This window comes from Puma concolor, chromosome C2 (genome assembly GCF_028749965.1).
Source record: "Puma concolor isolate L17-30 chromosome C2, mPumCon1.1.hap2, whole genome shotgun sequence".
NCBI lineage: Eukaryota > Metazoa > Chordata > Mammalia > Carnivora > Felidae > Puma > Puma concolor.
In genome coordinates, this window is record NC_141675.1 from 16683470 (window position 1) to 16702477 (window position 19008).

The following is a 19008-nucleotide window of genomic DNA, read 5'->3' on the forward strand; positions in this document are numbered from 1 at the left end:
CAATTGCTGGGTCATAGGGTAGTTCTATTTTTAACTTTTGAGAAACCTCCAGACTGTTTTCCAGAGTGGCTGCACCAGTTTGCATTCCCACCAGCAGCGCAAAAGAGATCCTCTTTCTCCGCATCCTCGCCAACATCTGTTGTTGCCTGAGTTGTTAATGTTAGGCATTCTGACAGGTGTAAGGTGGTATCTCATTGTGGGTTTGGTTTGTATTTCTCTGTTGATGAGTGATGTTGAGCATTTTTTCATGTGTTGGTTGGCCATCTGGATGTCTTTGGAGAAGTGTCTATTCATGTCTTTTGCCCATTTCTTCACTGGATTATTTGTTTTTTGGGTGTTGAGTTTGATAAGTTCTTTATAGATTTTGGATACTAACCCTTTATCTGATATGTTGTTTGCAAATATCTTCTCCCATTCCATCAGTTGCCTTTTAGTTTTGTTGATTGTTTCTTTCACTGTGCAGAAGCTTTTTATTTTGATGAGGTCCCAATAGTTCATTTTTGCTTTTGTTTCCCTTGCCTCCAGAGATGTGTTGAGTAAGAAGTTGCTGCGGCCAAGGTCAAAGAGGTTTTTGCCTGCTTTCTCCTCGAGGATTTTGATGGCTTCCTGTCTTACATTTAGGTCATTCATCCATTTTGAGTTTATTTTTGTGTATGATATAAGAAAGTGGTTCAGGTTCATTGCTCTGCATGTTGCTGTCCAGTTTTCCCAGCACCACTTGCTGAAGAGACTGTCTTTATTCCATTAGGTATTCTTTCCTGCTTTGTCAAAGATTAGCTGGTCATACATTTGTCGGTCCATTTCTGGGTTTTCTATTCTGCTCCATTGATCTGAGTGTCTGTTTTTGTGCCAGATAATAATCTGTATTTTTAAACTTAATCTGGCTATGGCTACCTTTTATTTTTATTTTTTAAGTTGTTTTCAATGTTTGTTTATTTTTGAGAGGGAGTGCGAGGGCACAAGCAAGGGATGGGCAGAGAGAGAGGGAGAGAAAGGATCTGAAGCAGGCTCTGCGCTGACAACAGAGAGCTTGATGTGGGGCTGGAACCCACGAACTGAACCGTGAGCTCATGACCTAAGCTGAAGTCAGACACTTAACCAACTGAGCCACCCAGGCACTCCTTGGCTACCTTTTAATAAACACACATACAACCCATTCATATTTATCATAACTGCTAATATATTGGAATTTATTTCTGACATCTTATTTTGTGTTGCCTGTGTCCTTGCTTTTGTTTTTTTCCCATTTCTGTTTTATATTGAAAACATTTTCTTCAATTATTTTCCCTTTAAAAGTTAAAAAATGTTAAATATCTTTTTGGTTTTCTATTATTGCACTTAAGTTTTTAATGCAAATGTTTAATTTTGTGCATATATATATTTACTTTTATATATCATATAAAATCACATATATATCATATATATGTATATATATATATGATATATAAATGTATTTTTTTCCAACATGTTATAACAAGACAGGAACCTCAGAAAGATTTTACTTTTTTCTGCTTTCTTCCCTGCTACCTTCTTTATGAGAAGATTTGAGATATTGCTGTTCAGTTACTGTTTGTAATAATCAGAACTTAGGTTTTACTAGTTTATTTTTTTTAACTTGCTCCTGCTTCTTTTATCTCAGTTTCTACTGGGTGATCTGTTTATTTACTTTGAATATATTATATTTTGAGGGGAAAATAACTTCCCTAAGAATTCTTTTAGATAAGATTTGGGAGTGGTATACTTTCTACAGTGTTATATATCAGAAAACATTTCTTGTGCCCTTTTGTGTGATTAGTTTGGCTGGGTATGAATCCTGTTTCCCAGTCATTTTCCCTCAGAATTTCTTCCTTTTTTTTTTTTTAATGTTTCTTTATTTATTTTTGAGAGCAAGCGAGAGAAAGAGGGAAGCCCAAGAGGCCCTGCGCTGTCAGCACAGACCCCACACAGGGCTCTGTCTCACAGACTGCGAGATGAGCAGAAATCAAGAGTTGGAGGCTTACTGACTGAGCCACCCAGGCGCCCCCTCATTATTTATTTATTTATTTGTTTGTTTATTTATTTATTTATTTATAAGGGGGAGTGGGAGGGACAGAGAGAGAGAGTGAGAGGGAATCCCAAGCAGGCTCTGCCCTGTCAGTGTGGATCCGATTGTGGGGCTTGAACTCATGAACCATGAGATCATGACCTGAGTTGAAACCAAGTCGGATGCTTAACCAAGTGCGCCACCCAGATGCCCCAACCCCTCAGAATTTCAAAGAGTTTGTTTAAATGTTTCTAATGAGATGTCTGATTCATTAGGGCATATTAGGATTTTGTTTTTCTATTTCTCTATTTTCTATTTATGAAATATCCCTATTATATGCCTAGTTTTATCCCCCCATTCATAGTGGCTCTTTTCTTCAACTATTGGTTTCTGCTATTTCTTGGAGAAGTTTCTCTTCTCCACTTTTTCTGCTCTACTTTCTAGATTTCCTGTTGGCTGGATTTGGGAACTTTTGGATTTATCCTCAGTGTCTATTTGTTGGGTTTTTTGGGTGGGGGCGGAGGGATGCTTTTTTTTTGGGGGGGGGGGGCACATTCTCAGAAAATGTCTTGGTTCAATCTTCTAATTGATCACTCTTTAGCTATGTTTATTCTACTGTTTGACACCCTCTGTACTTTGTCCTTTCAGTGTTTAAATTTTTAATTTCCAGGATCCATAGTTGTCTTTTACTGAATACAGTATACTCTCAAATCTCTGAAGATAGACTTTTTTATACTCTGTCTCTGTATTTGCTGCCATGGCTACAGGGTTAGTTCTTCTGATGTTGATTCTAGTATGTCTTCTCAACAATATGGGTTGTTGCAGATCCAGTGAGTCTTGAGAGTTCCCACGAGCCTGTCTGTGAATACAGCATCTTCTTCTAGCAATTGTAGGGAGGGGTAGCACATGCTACCAGGTAGGCTGTACCAGAAGCAGCAGTTCTGAGCTTGGAAGTTTTTCTTTCCTTCTGGGAGTCTCAGCATCCTCCCTCACTGCTGAGAGGTATACTTCTTTGTTGACAAGGAGTGATGGGGATAGGGTGGAGAAAATGCTAGCTGTTCCTCCTGCAGAGCTCAGCCAGTGTTCCTAATGCTTGTTCCAAGGCTTTTTTTGCTCTGGATCCTGTGGCTCCTCTACCCTTGGGATTATTTTGAGAACATTTTTTAGTTTCTGTAACCACTCTTTTGGTGGCGGGGGGGGGGGGGGGGAGGGCGGTGCATATTGCCATGGTTTTTTCCTTTAATCCATTTGTGTCTGTTTTTCTCCTTCAGGAATTTCTCAAAATTCCTGATCCCTTAAGAGTACTCCTCCCTTGTTAATGCCATATAGAGTTTTCTTAAAAAATTATGTTACTGGGGTGCCTGGGTGGCTCAGTCAGTTAAGCATCCGAGTCTTGGTTTCAGCTCAGTTCGTGATCTCACAGTTCATGAGTTTGAGCCCCACATCAGGCTCTGCACTGAAAGTGCAGAGACTGCTTGGGATTTTCTCTTCTACATGCACTTGCTCGCTCTCTCTGTCTCTCAAAAAATAAACATTAAAATTTTTTTTTCAAATATTATGATACTTGCCAGGGATTTGAAGTGGAAAAGCTATTGTTCACATGCATTGCTCAGAGCAGTGTGTTGATCCAAACTTGTAATCAAGCATTTAGCATATTCTTGTTTAAATGTATCCTCAATGATACAATATATTCAGAGGAAAAAAATAGATGTATCTTAGACTGTGACCCAGATATGGGTATCTCCTAAAACTAATTTTATAAAGGTTTTGAGTATAGTTATGTATTTCACTAAATTCATACATTCCTCTTTATCTATGAAATCATAGAACCATTGTTTTCTGTTACGTGTTATTTTTGCAGCATATGGAGAAAAGCTAACTTCAGTATTTTTTTCTATTAGGTTACCACTGATTCAGTCATTCTAAAAGTTCTGCAGTCCAACATTCAGCATGTGCTGGTCTATGAGAACCTTGCTCTCCAGGAAAAAGCACTGGCTTGTATTCCAGTCCAAGAACTAAAAAGGAGATCTCAAGAAAAGTTATCTAGAGCTAGAAAATTGGATAAAGGTAGTGGCTTTATATAACCGTTCATTGCTAAATATACATCATTGCTAAATAGAAATACTGAAATGATGCCTTTTGCTGTATACATCATAAAATTCTAACCTATTAATATGTTGATGTCTCAAGTTAAAACAGTAGTAAAATTTTATTGCACATACCTTATGGATACATCTATTAACATTTTTTTTTCTTACTTCAGTATGTATTTGCAGTTTAATCATTGGTATGTGAATTTTTTTAGGTATAGTAGAACTTTAATCTGTGGAACATACAGCATTTTTAATAAATTTTAATGTGAATCAGACAGAAAACACATTCAAGGTTAATCTATATGATTAGACCATTGACTCACTTTGGTTAATAAAGAGATAGTATTTACTGATTAAGAGTATGGATCTTGAAGCCAACTGCCTGGGAAGAAATTCAGCTCTGCCACTTTACTGTACATCACTGAGCCAGTAATTTAATCTCTAGGTCTCAATTTCTTCATTTGAAAATTTGATTTTGGGGGCACCTGGGTGGCTCAGTCAGTTGAGCGTCTGACTTTGGCTCAGGTCAAGATCCCACAGTTCTTGGGTTTGAGCCCCACGTCGGGCTCTGTGCTGACCACTTGCTCAGAGCCTGGAGCCTGCTTCGGATTCTGTGTCTCCTTCTCTCTCTGCGCCTCCCCCGCTCACACTTTGTCTCACTCTGTTTCTCAAAAATAAATAAATGTAAAAAAATGTTTTAAAAAAGGTGATTTTTAAAAGTAAATGAGATAGAACAACTAAATGGCTCGGAATGATACCTGCCACACTCATCAACCAATAATTATTTGTTATCATTAATGGTTTTAGAATTTTAGTTATTTTTCCAACATCAGCATTTTTACTTTGGGTTTTTATGTAATTAGCTTTTATCTAAGTCATTTCGTAATACTAAATTTTCTAGGGGATGATGTAATTTTTTTGGTGGTTGCCTTAGTTTCAGTAAACAGTTTTAACTAATCTAAGTCCACCTTCAAAAACACTATTCTTCGTCATGTATAGTGCAGATACCTCTTAAAAGAATTGTCCCAATTCTTCCCTCCCGTCCTTATGACATTGCTGTCATATACTGCAATCACCTAATAATACATCGCTGTTGTTGTTAAACAAGTTACTTTTTAGGCCACAGATAAGAAAAACACAAGATTCTCTTTTACTTTCATGTATTCCTTTTCTGACACTTTCTTTCTCTAGATCTGAGTTTCTGACCTTTACCTTTTTCCTTCTTCCTGAAGAACTTCTTTTTAATATTTCTTTCAGGGCAGCTCTGTCAGAGGTGATTCCCTCACTTTTTCATTGCCTGAGAAAGCCTTTATTTTTTTCTTCCCGCTTGAAGGATAGTATCACTGGGATATAGAATTCTAGGTTGGTGAGGCTTTTCTTTCAACAACACTTTATTTTACTCCACAGTCTTCTTGCCTGCATTGTTTATGACCAGAAGTTGGCTATGGTCCCCATGCTTATTCTTGAACAGTTAAGGTTCCCCCACACCTGCCAGCTCCTCATCCCCAGCTTTATTCAAGATTTTCTCTTTGTCTATGGTTTTCTGCAGTTTGAACATGACAAGCCTAGGTGCAGCTTCTTGGTTGGTGTTTCCGAGCTTCCTAGATCTGTGGTTTGGAATCTCATTAATTTTGGAAAATTCTTGGCCATTATTGCGTCAGATATTTCTTTTGTTTCTTTCTCCCTTTTCCTTCTGGTATTCCAAAATGAAGATACTCTATTTTACCTTCATCTATCTCTTCCTCAGTTTCCCGCAGTTCTTAGTGCTCTGGTCCATTTTGAGATTCTCTTGCAATTCTTGGATGTCCTGTGCCCCTTTTCTTTTTTTTTTCCTTTATTCTTTCTTTTCCTCTTTGATTTTTAGTTTGGGAAGTTTCTGTTAACCTATCTGCAAGCTCACTGTCCTTGGCTACGTCTTATCTACTGATGAGCCTATGAAGCGAATTCTTTTTTTTTTTTTAAGTTTCTTTATTTCTGAGAGAGAGAGAGAGAGAGAGAGAGAGAGCATGAGCAGGGGAGGAGCAGAGAGAGGGAGACACAGAATCCAAAGCAGGCTCCAGGCTCCGAGCGTGATGTGGGGGCTCGAACCCGCAAAATGCGAGACCATGACTCCAGCTGAAGTTGGATGCTTAACCGACTGAGCCACCCAGGTACCCCCCATGAAGGGCATTCTTAAGTGTTCTTGATTTCTACCATTTCCTTTAGATTTTTTTAAAAGTTTCTAAATAACAACAAAAAAATCTATTTACATTATCCATCTATTCTTACATGTTGTCTACTTTTTTCATGAGAAACCTAATATCTTAATCATAATTATTTTAAATTTTTTGTCTGTTAATTCCAAAATCTGTGCCATATCTGAGTAGTTCTGATACTTGCTTTGTCTCTTCAGACTGTTTTTCATGCCTTTTAGCACATCTTATATTTTTTGTTGGAAGTTGGACATGATGTATTGGGTAATAGGAGCTGAGGTGAATAGGCCTTTTATGTAAGGTTTTATGTCCATTTAATGAGGAGTTGGGCTATGTTTAATGTTTGCCATAGGTGTCAGAAGCTTCAGATTTCCTCTGGTATTCTTGTCTTCCCTCTTGTCTTTGGGCTTTTCTAAGAACTCCTTAGAGTCTGTATCTTTTAGCGTATTCCATTGTTTTTACACTGGAGCCTTGTTGGTATAATGCAGAGGGGAGGAGAAGCCCTCTGTCATCTTCTGAGTAAATCTCAATTAAGTTTTAGTGGGCCTGTATCCTCAGGCCTGTGACCTTCCCAGGTCTTTCTTAACTTTTCCCCCCCATAGGCAAGATAAGAAGGCTAGAGACAGCTAGGGCCAGGGAAGTCCCCTTTCCCCACTTCAGAAAAGGCTCTGGTAAAATCTTTTTTCCCTGAAGAATAGGCCTTAATTGTAGAGAATAATCTGGGCATACTTTACAATTCTTGATCTTCTCCTCTCCTTCCCAGAGCCATGAAGGAATCTTTTTTTTTTTTTTAATTTATTTATTTTGAGAGCGTGCACACACATACACACACATGCAAGCAGGGGAGGTGAACGGAGAGGGAGAGGGAGAGAGAGAATCCCAAGCAGGTTCCATGCTGCCCTGTCAGCACAGAGCCCAACATGGGGCTTGATCTCACAAGTGTGAGATGATGACCTAAGCTGAAATCAAGAGTCAGTCACTTAACCAACTGAGCCATCCAGGAGCCCTTCTTTTTTGGTTCTTTACCAAGAAAACCTGATGGAATTCTTGGAGGGAAAACCCTCAAACGTGTTAGGAATCCCTCCTAAGATTGTGTTTCTTATTCAAGCTAGTTCATATTCAGCCTCCAGCAGTTTGTCAAAATTACCATTTAAGTGTTTCTTACCAATTTATGACTCCGGTGGCTTATTTTCCATATAGCAGATGGTGGTTGTGATTCTCTGTATTTGTCTGTTTCTCCAGATTTCAGGGTGACAGTTTGCCCTGTGAACTCTTTTGAACTCAAGAAAAGTCAGTGATTTTGGTTTATTCAGTTTTTTACTGTTGTAACAATGCGAATGAAAACTCTAAGCTCTTTACGTGTTAGAGCTAAAACCAGAAGTCTCTCAGAGGGATTAACAATGTGTCTCTTTTCCTTTTTTAATCATCTAATCACTTCTTACATATATCATGTAGATCTTTTGCTGCCCATTGTATTTTGGTAGTTTTGTCTTTATTGTAATATTATACTGTGTCATTTCCTTGTATTTGATGACCAGTCTGGGCCTTAGTCTAAATTCAGCAACATTGTTGTGAGACCTTGAGACAATTCTTCATGTTGGATTAATATATTTTTACTATTTATGAGATAAGAATGCTTATTAATATGTGATCACAAAGACCCTGTCCACTTTAAAGTACTGTCCTCCTTTAGATAATGCCTGACATAAATGCCTGTCTAATAGGTACTAACTGAAGCGTGTTTTGTGTGTGAGTCATTGGGCTAAGCCCTGCAGGGGAGACACAGCAGTGTCCCTGCTGACATTTGCCTGGCATGTTTTCCCTCTAATTATAAAGGTAATATGTGGCTTTTTGGTAGAAGATTTGGAAAATAGGAATAAGATAAGGCATCTATAACTTCATCTCATCAGAGTATGACTTAAGATTTGTCTATATATCCTCTCACACTTAAATTAAAGAAGTTAAAAATCCTGTTCTTTAGTTACTAATGTACTAATGAGTACATGAACACATTTTAAGTACTCATTAACCACAAGTGATTTGTGGCCACCTTGTCGGACAGTGTAGATATGAGCTATATTTCCATTATTGCTGAAAGTTCTATTGGATGCTGCTGTTCTACAAAAACAGTAGGATACTGAAAGATGAAAGAGTAAGAGTCATAAGTGGGAGAAATCCAAATATATAGTGAAATAAGTGGTATTACAGACATAATGGATATATTATTTCAGGTTAGAGTGGGCTGTGAGCAATGGGATTTGACCCCAGTGGCTTAAGATTTATTTTCCCATGTAAGAAATTATTGAGGGAGGCAGTCTGATGCTACTGGTAGGCTCTGAGACATTATCAGAAGCCTAGGTTCTTTCATCTTTTGGTGCTGGCATACATGGTTTCCATTCCGCAGTTACGTCTCATAGTCCAAGGTGACTGCTAAAGCTCCAGCCATTATATCTGCAGACCAGGCATCAGGAAGAAGAAAAGGAGAGAAAGCAAAAGGTACCTCTAAGCTGAGCCTATTCTCTTGAAGCAGCCTTCCTTGGCATCTCACACCAATCTTCGTCATTTGGCCTCATTCAGCTCCAAGGGAGGCTGGGACCTGTAGTCTTTTTAGCTAATGCATTGCCATCCTAAATAAATCAGAATCTGTAAATAAAGTATTGGCAGATGGATGTTGTAAGGCAAGGAGCACCTTTGGCACTGAGGTGATTACAAAGCCTCCTTTGTCCAGGTTGGTGATTTTCCTTCATTGTGGGTTTTTTTGGTGTGTTATTTGTTTGTTTTTTCATTTCCTCCTCAAATTAAATCTTCTGGGTTTCTGAACTAGGAAAAGTGTTCTGGTTTGAAGCAGAAGTGAGAACCTTGGAACACTGCCCACTGAGATACCTTTAGAGATAGTTGAGGCTCAGAGAAGTGTGATTTCATAGCTCTGGCTTGGAAGACTGAAGAGTTGTCATGATTGAGTGTTCCAAATATAGGTGAAACACCTTTTTCAAAGAGGGAGAACCCTGTCATTTTAGAAAAGTGAAATAAAATATATGTTGGCCTACTGAATTGAATATGAAGACATGGGAAGAAAAATGTTGAATATTAAGGTGTGTCTAAGGATGAGGCTACCTAGACAGATGTTTTACTGGTTCTCTTCTCTTTTTGTTTTTATGTTTATTTAATGTTCTTGTGAGTGACAGAAGGGCAGAGAGAGAGGGAGACACAGAATTTGAAGCAGGTTCCAGGCTCTGAGCTGTCAGCACAGAGCCCAGTGTGGGGTTCAGACTCCCAACCCGCGAGATCATCACCTAAGCCAAAGTCAGACACTCAGCCGACTGAGCCACTCAGGTGCCCCAATGGGTTCTCTTCTTATTCCCTCTTTTGTACACTAATGTCTGGTTTTCATAGGATGGAGTTAAGACCTAAAGTTGTTGATTTTATTTTTGTCACTGAAAAATTACCAGAAATCTATTCGTATGTTATTTTTGAAGATGCTAAATTTATTAATCTAAAGTCTTTTTTTTTTTTTTTAGGTTTATTTATTTGAGAGAAAGAGTGCACGGGGGAGGGGCAGAGAGAGGGAGAGAGAGAATCCAAAGCAGGCTCCATGTTGTCAGAAGAGCTCAATGCAGGGCTCAGTCTCACAAACCATGAGATCACGACCTGAGCCAAAATCAGGAGTTAGGCACTTAACCAACTGAGCCACCCGGGCACCCCCTTGAAGTCTTGATTATAATTTTAAAATATACACTCCACACTCTAATATGTTCTCCATATTTTCCCAGAATTTACCATCTAAAACAAACAAACAAAAAAACCAAACACAGGCACACAACAAAAAAGAATTTAGCATCTAAGTCAAACCTTCCTTTAAGCCCCATAACTCTGAGCTTTCTGAGCTCTTATCCTCTACAGACAGGATTCCACTTGCATTTCTCTGAGCCATAATTAAGGATATTGCTTGATCAAGGAGCACTGTCCCCGATGGGCCTCACACTCTGTGTGCCAGTTCTACTTCTGGCTGGGAGGCTGCAGTACCTAGAATGCAGAAATACAAGTATTCTGTCTTCCTTGCCTTTCTTTTCCCATTTTGATAATGACTATTTGGTGAACAGTATTAATTCTAAGTAATATTATGAGACTTGTTTGTTTAGTCCTTCCATCATTCATTCAGGTATTTACTGCATGACAAGCACAGTTCAAGGTGTCGGGGATACAGCAGTGAACAGAGCAAAGTCTCTGCTGTCATTGGGTGAGAGACTAAAAAAAACCCAATACTCAAATATAGCACGTAGTGATAAGTGCTGGGAAGGCAAACAAATCAGGATAACAGAATAGAGAGTGACTAGGAAGGATGCTGTTTGTATAGAGTTGTCAGGAAAGTCTTCTCTGGAAAGCAGGGATTTCCACTGCAGTTAGGGGGAACCAACAACTGCAAAGGCTCCCCACGGTGCAGGTGAGCTTGGTCCGTATAAAGGATGGCAGGGAGGACATGGTGCCTGCCACAGAATGAACAAGACAGAGGTCAGAGAAGTAAAGGGGGTACATTAGTTTCCTGTGTCTGCTGTAACAAACGGTCACAAACTTGGTGACCTAAAACAACAGGAATGTATTCACTTGCAGTTCTGGAAGCCGCAAGTTCATAATCAGAATCGCTGGGTTGAAATCAAGGTGTCAACAGGGTCTCATTATCTCTTTCTGTTCCACTATCACATCACCTTCTGTGTATGTGTAGAATTTCCCTCTGCTTCCCTCTTTTAAGGGTACAGCATGCATTTAGGGCCCACCCAGATAATCCAGTATAATCTCACATCTCCATATCCTTAATCATATCTTCAAAGTTTTGTTTTGTTTTGTTTTGTTTTATTTATTTATTTATTTATTTTTTTTGCTATGTTAGGAGTTAGAGACTCCAGGGGTTAGAATATGCTTATCTTAAAAAAAAATATGCGTATCTCTTGGTGGACCATTTTTCAGCCTACCAGAGGAAACCAACTGTGGTAAGAAAGGGCAAGAGTAGAAACTGAACTGTATCCTGAGTGAGATGGAAACCCATTGGAGGGTTTTGAGTGACATAATCTACCTTGCATTTTTGAAAAGATTACTCTGCTGTAGGCACTTGATGGAGAAGGATGGCAGTGCTATATTTCTCAAGCTCATTTTTAATCTAATACCAACTTTCATATTATATAAGTAAAGCTAGATTTGGAAAGCCAGGCGGCTCAGTCAAGTTAAGCATCCAGCTTCATGATCTCATGGTTTGTGGATTTGAGTCCCACATCAGGCTGTGTGCTGACAGCTTCAGATCTTCTGTTCCCCCTCTCTCCCTGACCCTCCCCAGCACACGCACTCACTTTCTCTCTCTCTCTCTCTCTCTCAAAAATAAATAAACTTTATTTAAAAATGCATTAAAAAAAAAAAAAAGAAGCTAGACTCTCCCTGCCAATCAGTCACATCTCTTCCATAGGTTAACAGCTATTATCATATGATGTGTTCCTTTTCATATCTTTTCCTATGTTAATACATAGGAAATACACCCATAGTTACCTGTAAAAATAGTTTAAGCTCTGTGGATTTACATAAAATTTATCATCCCATATATCTTCAGTTTCTTGATGTTTTTCATTTACTAATGTGTTTTAAAAATCTTTTTAATTCTCCATAGTGTTCTATAGTATGCATGTACTATTATGTATACAGTTCCCTATTGATAAACATGGAGATTATTTACCATTTTTTTCTATTCTAAGTATTCCTGCAGTGAGAATTCCTGTAAAGCATGCCTCCTGGTGTATATATATGCACAAGTGTTTCTCTGGGATAAATATAAATGTCAAGGATGTGTTGATACTTTTATACTGTAATGGATCCTGCCAAACAAATTGCCTTCCATTGTACATAAAAAGTGTCTTGAGAGTATTTGTTTCCACTTAATGAAATTATTGGACTTCTTTTATGGACTTTGAATTTATCTAATGGGTTTGCTAATATTCTTTCCGATTTATAGAAGTTCTATATATGTTCTGCGTACTTTTCTTTGTTAAACATGTTACTTTTTTTCTCCCAGTGTTCTTTGCTTAATTTCATGTAGTATATCTTTTGAAATTCATGTTACAAAGTTAATATAAGAAAATTTATTTTTTTCCATTATTAATTTTACAATCTGCATCTTGCTTAAGAAGGCCGTTCTACACCACAAAGCCATAAACGTGTTCTTTTGTAATTTCTGCCTTTATAGTATTCCTCCTCTCAGTATGTTATGTAAATTCTGTTGTACCCAAATCATTTTTTTTTTATTTAAAAAAAATTTTTTTTAACATTTATTCATTTTTGAGAGGCAGAGAGAGACAGAGCATGAGTGGGGAAGGGGCAGAGAGAGGGAGACACAGAACCTGAAGCAGGTTCCAGGCTCCAACCTGTCAGCACAGAGCCCGACATTGGGCTTGAACCCACAAACCGTGAGATCATGACCTGAGCTGAAGTCGAGTGCTCAACCTACTGAGTCACCCAGGCGCCCCCCAAATCATTTATTGAATCGTCCATCCTCTTAGAACTACTTTGAAAGGCTAACTTCATCAGACATTATGTATCACTTAGAAATCTATTTTTCAGGAGTCTTCCTTTGTTTCAGTAATCTACTTTGTCTATTTTTCACCAATATCACAATATTTTAATTATTTTTGTGATTTTGTAATGTGTTTTGACATGTATTTGATGAATTTATCTTATTGTTCTTACTCAAAGTTATGTTGACCATTTTGTCTTTCATGTGAATTTGCAGTTTTTCAAATTTTATGAAAGATTACTTTATAAATTTTAATTACATAAAATTTGTAATTTTTAATTTTAATTGGTATTACATTAAATTACAGATTAATTAGTAGGTAATTAACAACTTTAGAATATTGTTTTCCCATCCGGGAACATAATCTGTTTCTAGCCTTTATAGTCTCTAGGTTTTTGTATAATACAGTTTTTTTCTATTTTGAACTATATCAAACAGAAATACAAAAACACCTATGACCAGCATTGAACTTTATTAGATCTTAACATTATGCCATATATTTCCTTCAAGTATGTTTTATTATCACTTCTTAATAATAAAACATGAAAAGATAGAAATGAGAACTCCCTAGATATGTCTTCTAGATTCATTTCTCCTCTCCTTCCCTTCTTTCCAAAGATACCACAGTCTTGAATATGATCAAGAGAAATCTTTTTAAAGTAGATATAATATTAACAGGCCATACATACCTGCTGGGGTTGTTACATACATTGTAGGCATTGTTCTCTTTTTAGTTGATGTGTGGTGAGTGGCTACAGATAGATTACATTGTGTAGTTGAAAGACTAAGAAAAGTTGATAGGGTGATTTTTTTTAGGTGTCTGGAATTCTCTGATTTCTGCTTGTGATTTTGTGATTGTTTCACGTTTACTGGTATATATACCTGATAACAAATTGAATATAGTCATTTTTAAATATTTTTATGAATCAGAATGATTTTCTTACCTCCCTGTGTTTCAAGATCAATTCCACATTAACCATAGTTCCCTGAGAGGTGGTTATGTTCAGCTCACTTTAGTACATAATGTCAGTTACAGTGGTAAATGGCATACTGCTATAAATGTGCAAGGCATTATGTCGTATTTCATCCTGATTCACGATATGCTGACAGTTCTTTTCTTGCATCATATTTTAGAATACCTTTTAGATCATCTTATATTTTCATATATTTCAGCTCCATATTTTAGAATAAAATATGTGTGTGTGTGTATTTTTAGTTTTTGTCAGCTTCAGATCTTACTTGGTTCTGTTTTAACTTCTCAGGTACTGATGTAAGTGAAGAGGATTTTCTTCTGCTGGAGCTTTTACACTGGTTTAAGGAAGAATTTTTTCAATGGGTGAATGACATTTTGTGCAGCAAATGTGGTGGCCAGACTAAGTCTAGAGGTGAATCATTATTTCCCAATGATGATGAACTGAAGTGGGGCGCAAACAGAGTAGAAGATCATTACTGTGATACATGCCAGTTCAGCAATCGATTCCCAAGGTGAGTGTCCCCTGGACAGTAAAGTCAGAGTGATCTCTTAATGGAATGGTTAGAAAAGAATTTTTATTAAATGAGCTTTTTAATTATTAGAAATATATTCCTCTAAGACAGAGGTCAGCAAGCTATGGCTGGTAGGGTAAGTCCAGCCCACATCCTATTTTTGTAAATACTGGAACACATTTATTCTGATTTGTGTGCTTATGGTCTATAACTCCTTTCACATTATAATGTCAGGGTTGAATACTGGCAACAGCAGCCATATGGCCTACAAAGTCTAAAGTAATTACTGTCTTAAAATTTTTTTTGATTGTTTATTTATTTTTGAGAGAAAGAGATGGAGAGAGACCGAGCACAAGCAAGGAAGGGGCAGAGAGAGAGAGGGAGACACAGAATCCAAACCAGTTCCAGGCTCTGAGCTGTCAGAAAGAGCCCAACGTGGGTCTCTAACTCACAAACCGTGAGATCATGACCTCAGACAAAGTTGGACACTTAACTGACTGAGCCACCCAGGCACCCCAATTACTGTCTTTTTATAGGAAAAATTTGTTTACTCTTTCTCTAGCAAATATTGAGTGTAGAGGCACCTGGATGGCTCAGTCAGTTAAGCATCCAACTTGGGCTCGGGACATGATCTCATGGTTCATGAGTTAGAGCCCCTCATCAGGCTCACTGCTGTCAGCTTGTGAGTGCAAAGCCTGTTTCAAATTCTCTGTCCCCCTCTCTCTGCCCCTCCCCAGCTTGGGCTCTCTGAAAAATAAATAAATTAATAAATTTAAATAAATAAATAAAGTGTGGTCTTAGCACATTTAATGCTATAAATCTTTTTTTTTTTAATATTTTCTTTTAAGTTTCTTATTTGAAAGAGACAGCATGAGTGGGGGAGGGGCAGAGAGTGAGTTGGGAGAGAGAATCCCAAGCAGTCTCCACGCTGTCAGTGCAGAGCCCAACATAAGGCTCTCATGAAACTGCGAGATCATGACCAGAGCCGAAACCAAGAGTCAGTTGCTTAACTGACTAAATCACCCAGCTGCCCTAATGCTGTAAATCTTGTATTGTTCTTTTAATTACATAACTTGTAACTTTCTGATAACTTTATTAATAATTGATAGCACATAAAAATAACACTAATGACATTAATAATACTACTGATACATTGTGATAGTAAACACAATGAGGTACATAAAATAATCATCAGATGCTAATATGGAAGGTAGAAGTATAATGCCATCATATTAACGACAGAATTTTAATCAGGTGCCTTCCCCACCCAATCTAATGTATCCTCATTATTTAAATTTTAAACTAAGGAAGTTTGCACTTTTCAATTAACTTTTTTCATCCTTTAATTCACAAGCCTCTTATCAGATTTGTTAAATTCGCAATACTTATAAACATTGGTTGTATCATCAGTCAAGAAAAGATACCAAGTTTTGAAATACCTCATTTTGGACACATAGGGACTTAGTTTTGTCCTACATATAGAGTTGGGATGACGAACAGTATTAATTCTAGGCTAAGCTGGTTATGCAACTTGGCACAAGTAGTATATAGAGGAGGCATAGGATGTGCTAATTCTGCCACTGTTACTGCTTCATGTAAATTTACGTCTGTTTTTGGGGCGCCTGGGTGGCTCAGCTGGTTGGGCGACTGACTTTAGCTCAGGTCATGATCTCGCAGTTTGTGAGTTCGAGCCCCTCATCGGGCTCTGTGCTGACAGCTCAGAGCCTGAAGCCTGCTTCAGATTCTGTCTCCCCCTTTCTCTCTGCCCCTCCCCTGCTCACGCTCTGTGTCTCTCTGTCTCTCAATAATAAATAAACGTTAAAAAAAATTTTTTTTAATTTACGTCTGTTTTCAATTACTTTTAATTATGTTCGTCATAAATTTATTTAAATTAAGTAGTTTAATGGCATCTGTTTAAGACAAACTTATCATTGCAAAGCCAATTCATTCATGCAGTGGTTTCCTTCTACAAGCTTATGGCCAACATCTGTGCTCAGCTAGGGCACTTTTCTTGCTTAGCTTTATCAGTGAAATCCTTCTCAATGCATTATGCAAAATTTGGTGTTCTCCAGTTTTATGATTATTTTATAATTACAGTAACTTTTTAAAAGATTGTGGCAAACATCTTTCAAAAAATAATTTCCAAATTAGCAAGCACCTTTAAGTGGTTAAGAAGAAAAAAGTTCCATCAAAAAGATCATTCTACAGTATAGTAGTATTTAATTTTTTTTTAATTTTTTAATGTTTTTATTTATTTTTGAGACAGAGAGAGACAGAGAATGAGCAGGGGAGGGGCAGAGAGGGGGGGAGACACAGAATCCGAAGAAGGCTCCAGGCTCTGAGCTGTTAGCACAGAGCCCGACACAGGGCTCGAACTCACGGACTGTGAGATCATGACCTGAGCCGAAGTCGGACGCTCAATGGACTGAGCCACCCAGGCGCCCCCAGAATAGTAGTGTTTTAAGTAGAATTGAGTTCACTTAAGTTTTAAAATCTTTACTGAGTAGTTTGTTAAAGTTGTTTACCTTTTAAATACATGAGCTAATTATACCACTTGTTAGAATAATACTAATGCTTTAAGCAGATTTCCTAGAGAATCTCTGCCTGTCCAAATCTTATCTGTCCTTCAGGTCCCAGTTCAAATACAAACTTTGCTCCCAACCACACTCTGTAACACTAAATCTGACCTGTTGTGTATGGTTTTGTCACATTCTGCCTTCTTCCTGTTAATGCCTGTAAACTCCTTTAAGGCTGTACCACTGTTGAACCATTTTCCACTATAGATTCTAACACAATGCCTCATATATTCTAGGCTCTTTAATCATTATTTAAGTATGTGAAATGAAGCTAATATAAAATTGTATGTCAACTATATTTCAATTAAAAATAATTTTGGGGATGGGGACAAAACATAAGAGACTTAAATACAGAGAACAAACTGACGATTACTAGAGGGCTATAGGTGGGGGGATGGGCTGACTGGGAAGGAGCACTAAGGAAGGCACTTGTTGGGATGAGCACTGGGTTTTATATAAAGGGGATGAATCACTGGAATCTACTCCTAAAATCATTATTGCACTATAGGCTAACTAACTTGGATGTAAATTAAAAATAAATAAATAAATAAATAAATAAATAATAATAAAAAAGAAAAAACAAAAAAATTAATTTTTAAAAATGTGAAATTAAGAAATGTTGCTGTTTAGCACAGAGGTAATATAAATTGTTTAAACTATTGATTATGATAATGAATCAAGGTTTTTCTATGGTTATTTTATTTTATTTTCAAATTTCTGGTGAGTTTAATCTCATACCATGCATGTAATATAAAGCTAATAATGGGACTGTAGTGAAAAAGCAAGCCATGATGTTAACCACAATTAGGAATGAAGTTCCATATAGTACATGATTAAAAAGCAAATATTAATAAAGGTACAAAATCAGCAAAATCACAATACATTTGAGTAAAATGCCAGCAAGATACCATTGCTTATTAACGCAAAATAATACTTCAGGAAAAACTGACAACGAAACATAACAAACTTAACTGAATCCCAGTGTTATGCTCATCGTTTTAAAAAAAAGCAAATACTTTACCGGGAGCAAGACAAACTAAATTCTAAAAGAAAACATATTTCAGTGAACATTAAAGCTATAGGACAAGTCCCCCGAATGTACAAAACTATCATAAAAGCTTTAATCTTCACCCTCAGACCGTAAAAATACATCATCTTCAGGGCCGGGTAAACAGAACCTGAAAATCCACCACCATTGCCAGAATCCCAAGGATCCCCTTCATTACTGGAACTCACTGCAGTGCAGATTGAGTCGGCCCTACGTGCAGAACACCCCCTTTCAGTCTCTTTGCAGAGTTTGGTTGCAAAGTTGATAACTATGGTTATTTTTAAACAGGTATAATAACCCTGAGAAACTTTTGGAAACGAGATGTGGACGGTGTGGCGAGTGGGCCAATTGTTTTACGCTGTGCTGTCGAGCCTTAGGGTTTGAAGCTCGCTATGTTTGGGATTATACAGGTACGGAATGTGGTGTGAGCGAAGTAGTAGAGCTGTGCACACTTCAGGTTTGGGTTTACAGTCTGGGCTCATCGCTTTTTGTCTATTACTTTCTGGCCTTGTCAGTCTGAGCTCCCATTTGCCTTCTGTAAATAACACTAATACCAACTTGTAAGTTTTTTGTATAGAGTTGTACACCTACCATTTTGCCTGGTACTTTAAACATGGCCTATAAACATTCTTTTATTAACCATTTACCATGACATTTGTAACAGTGCTTTTTCTGTATGAGTAATAACATGTAATATGCTGTAGAAACCTTTATTTTTGTAGAGATTAGTATAAAAGACATAGTAATCTTAAACCTCAGTATACAAAAAAAATTAATAAAAGCCATGTGAAATTTATGTTGTTCTTATTTAGAAATGATTTATCATCTACACGTTAAAAAGTTGTTTTCCTTGTTCTTAGAATTTTACTTGTGTTTCTGTTGTTTTGTAGGATAAAATGAAACCTTCACTTAAGAGTTACTGTTCTCTTACAGTCAAATATAGAACATCAATAGCCAGAGATCCTTTGGGAGGCCTCCTACCTGTTCTGAGTCGTAAACGTCAAGAGAGACTGCAGTTTCCAAAGTGGCATTAGCTCCACA

General features: G+C 37.4%; 1 protein-coding gene across 5 annotated transcripts in view; it reads left to right on the forward strand.

The window, feature by feature from the left end:
• Nucleotides 1-19008, forward strand: part of NGLY1 (N-glycanase 1) — a 63867-nt gene that overhangs the window by 26340 nt on the left and 18519 nt on the right. For all 5 annotated transcript variants that reach the window (XM_086674183.1, XM_086674185.1, XM_086674184.1 and 2 more), the window contains 3 exons: nucleotides 3925-4090; nucleotides 14121-14343; nucleotides 18256-18377. In XM_086674183.1, the coding sequence (XP_086530309.1) occupies nucleotides 3925-4090; nucleotides 14121-14343; nucleotides 18256-18377 (511 nt within the window). The remainder of the gene's footprint in view (nucleotides 1-3924; nucleotides 4091-14120; nucleotides 14344-18255; nucleotides 18378-19008) is intronic.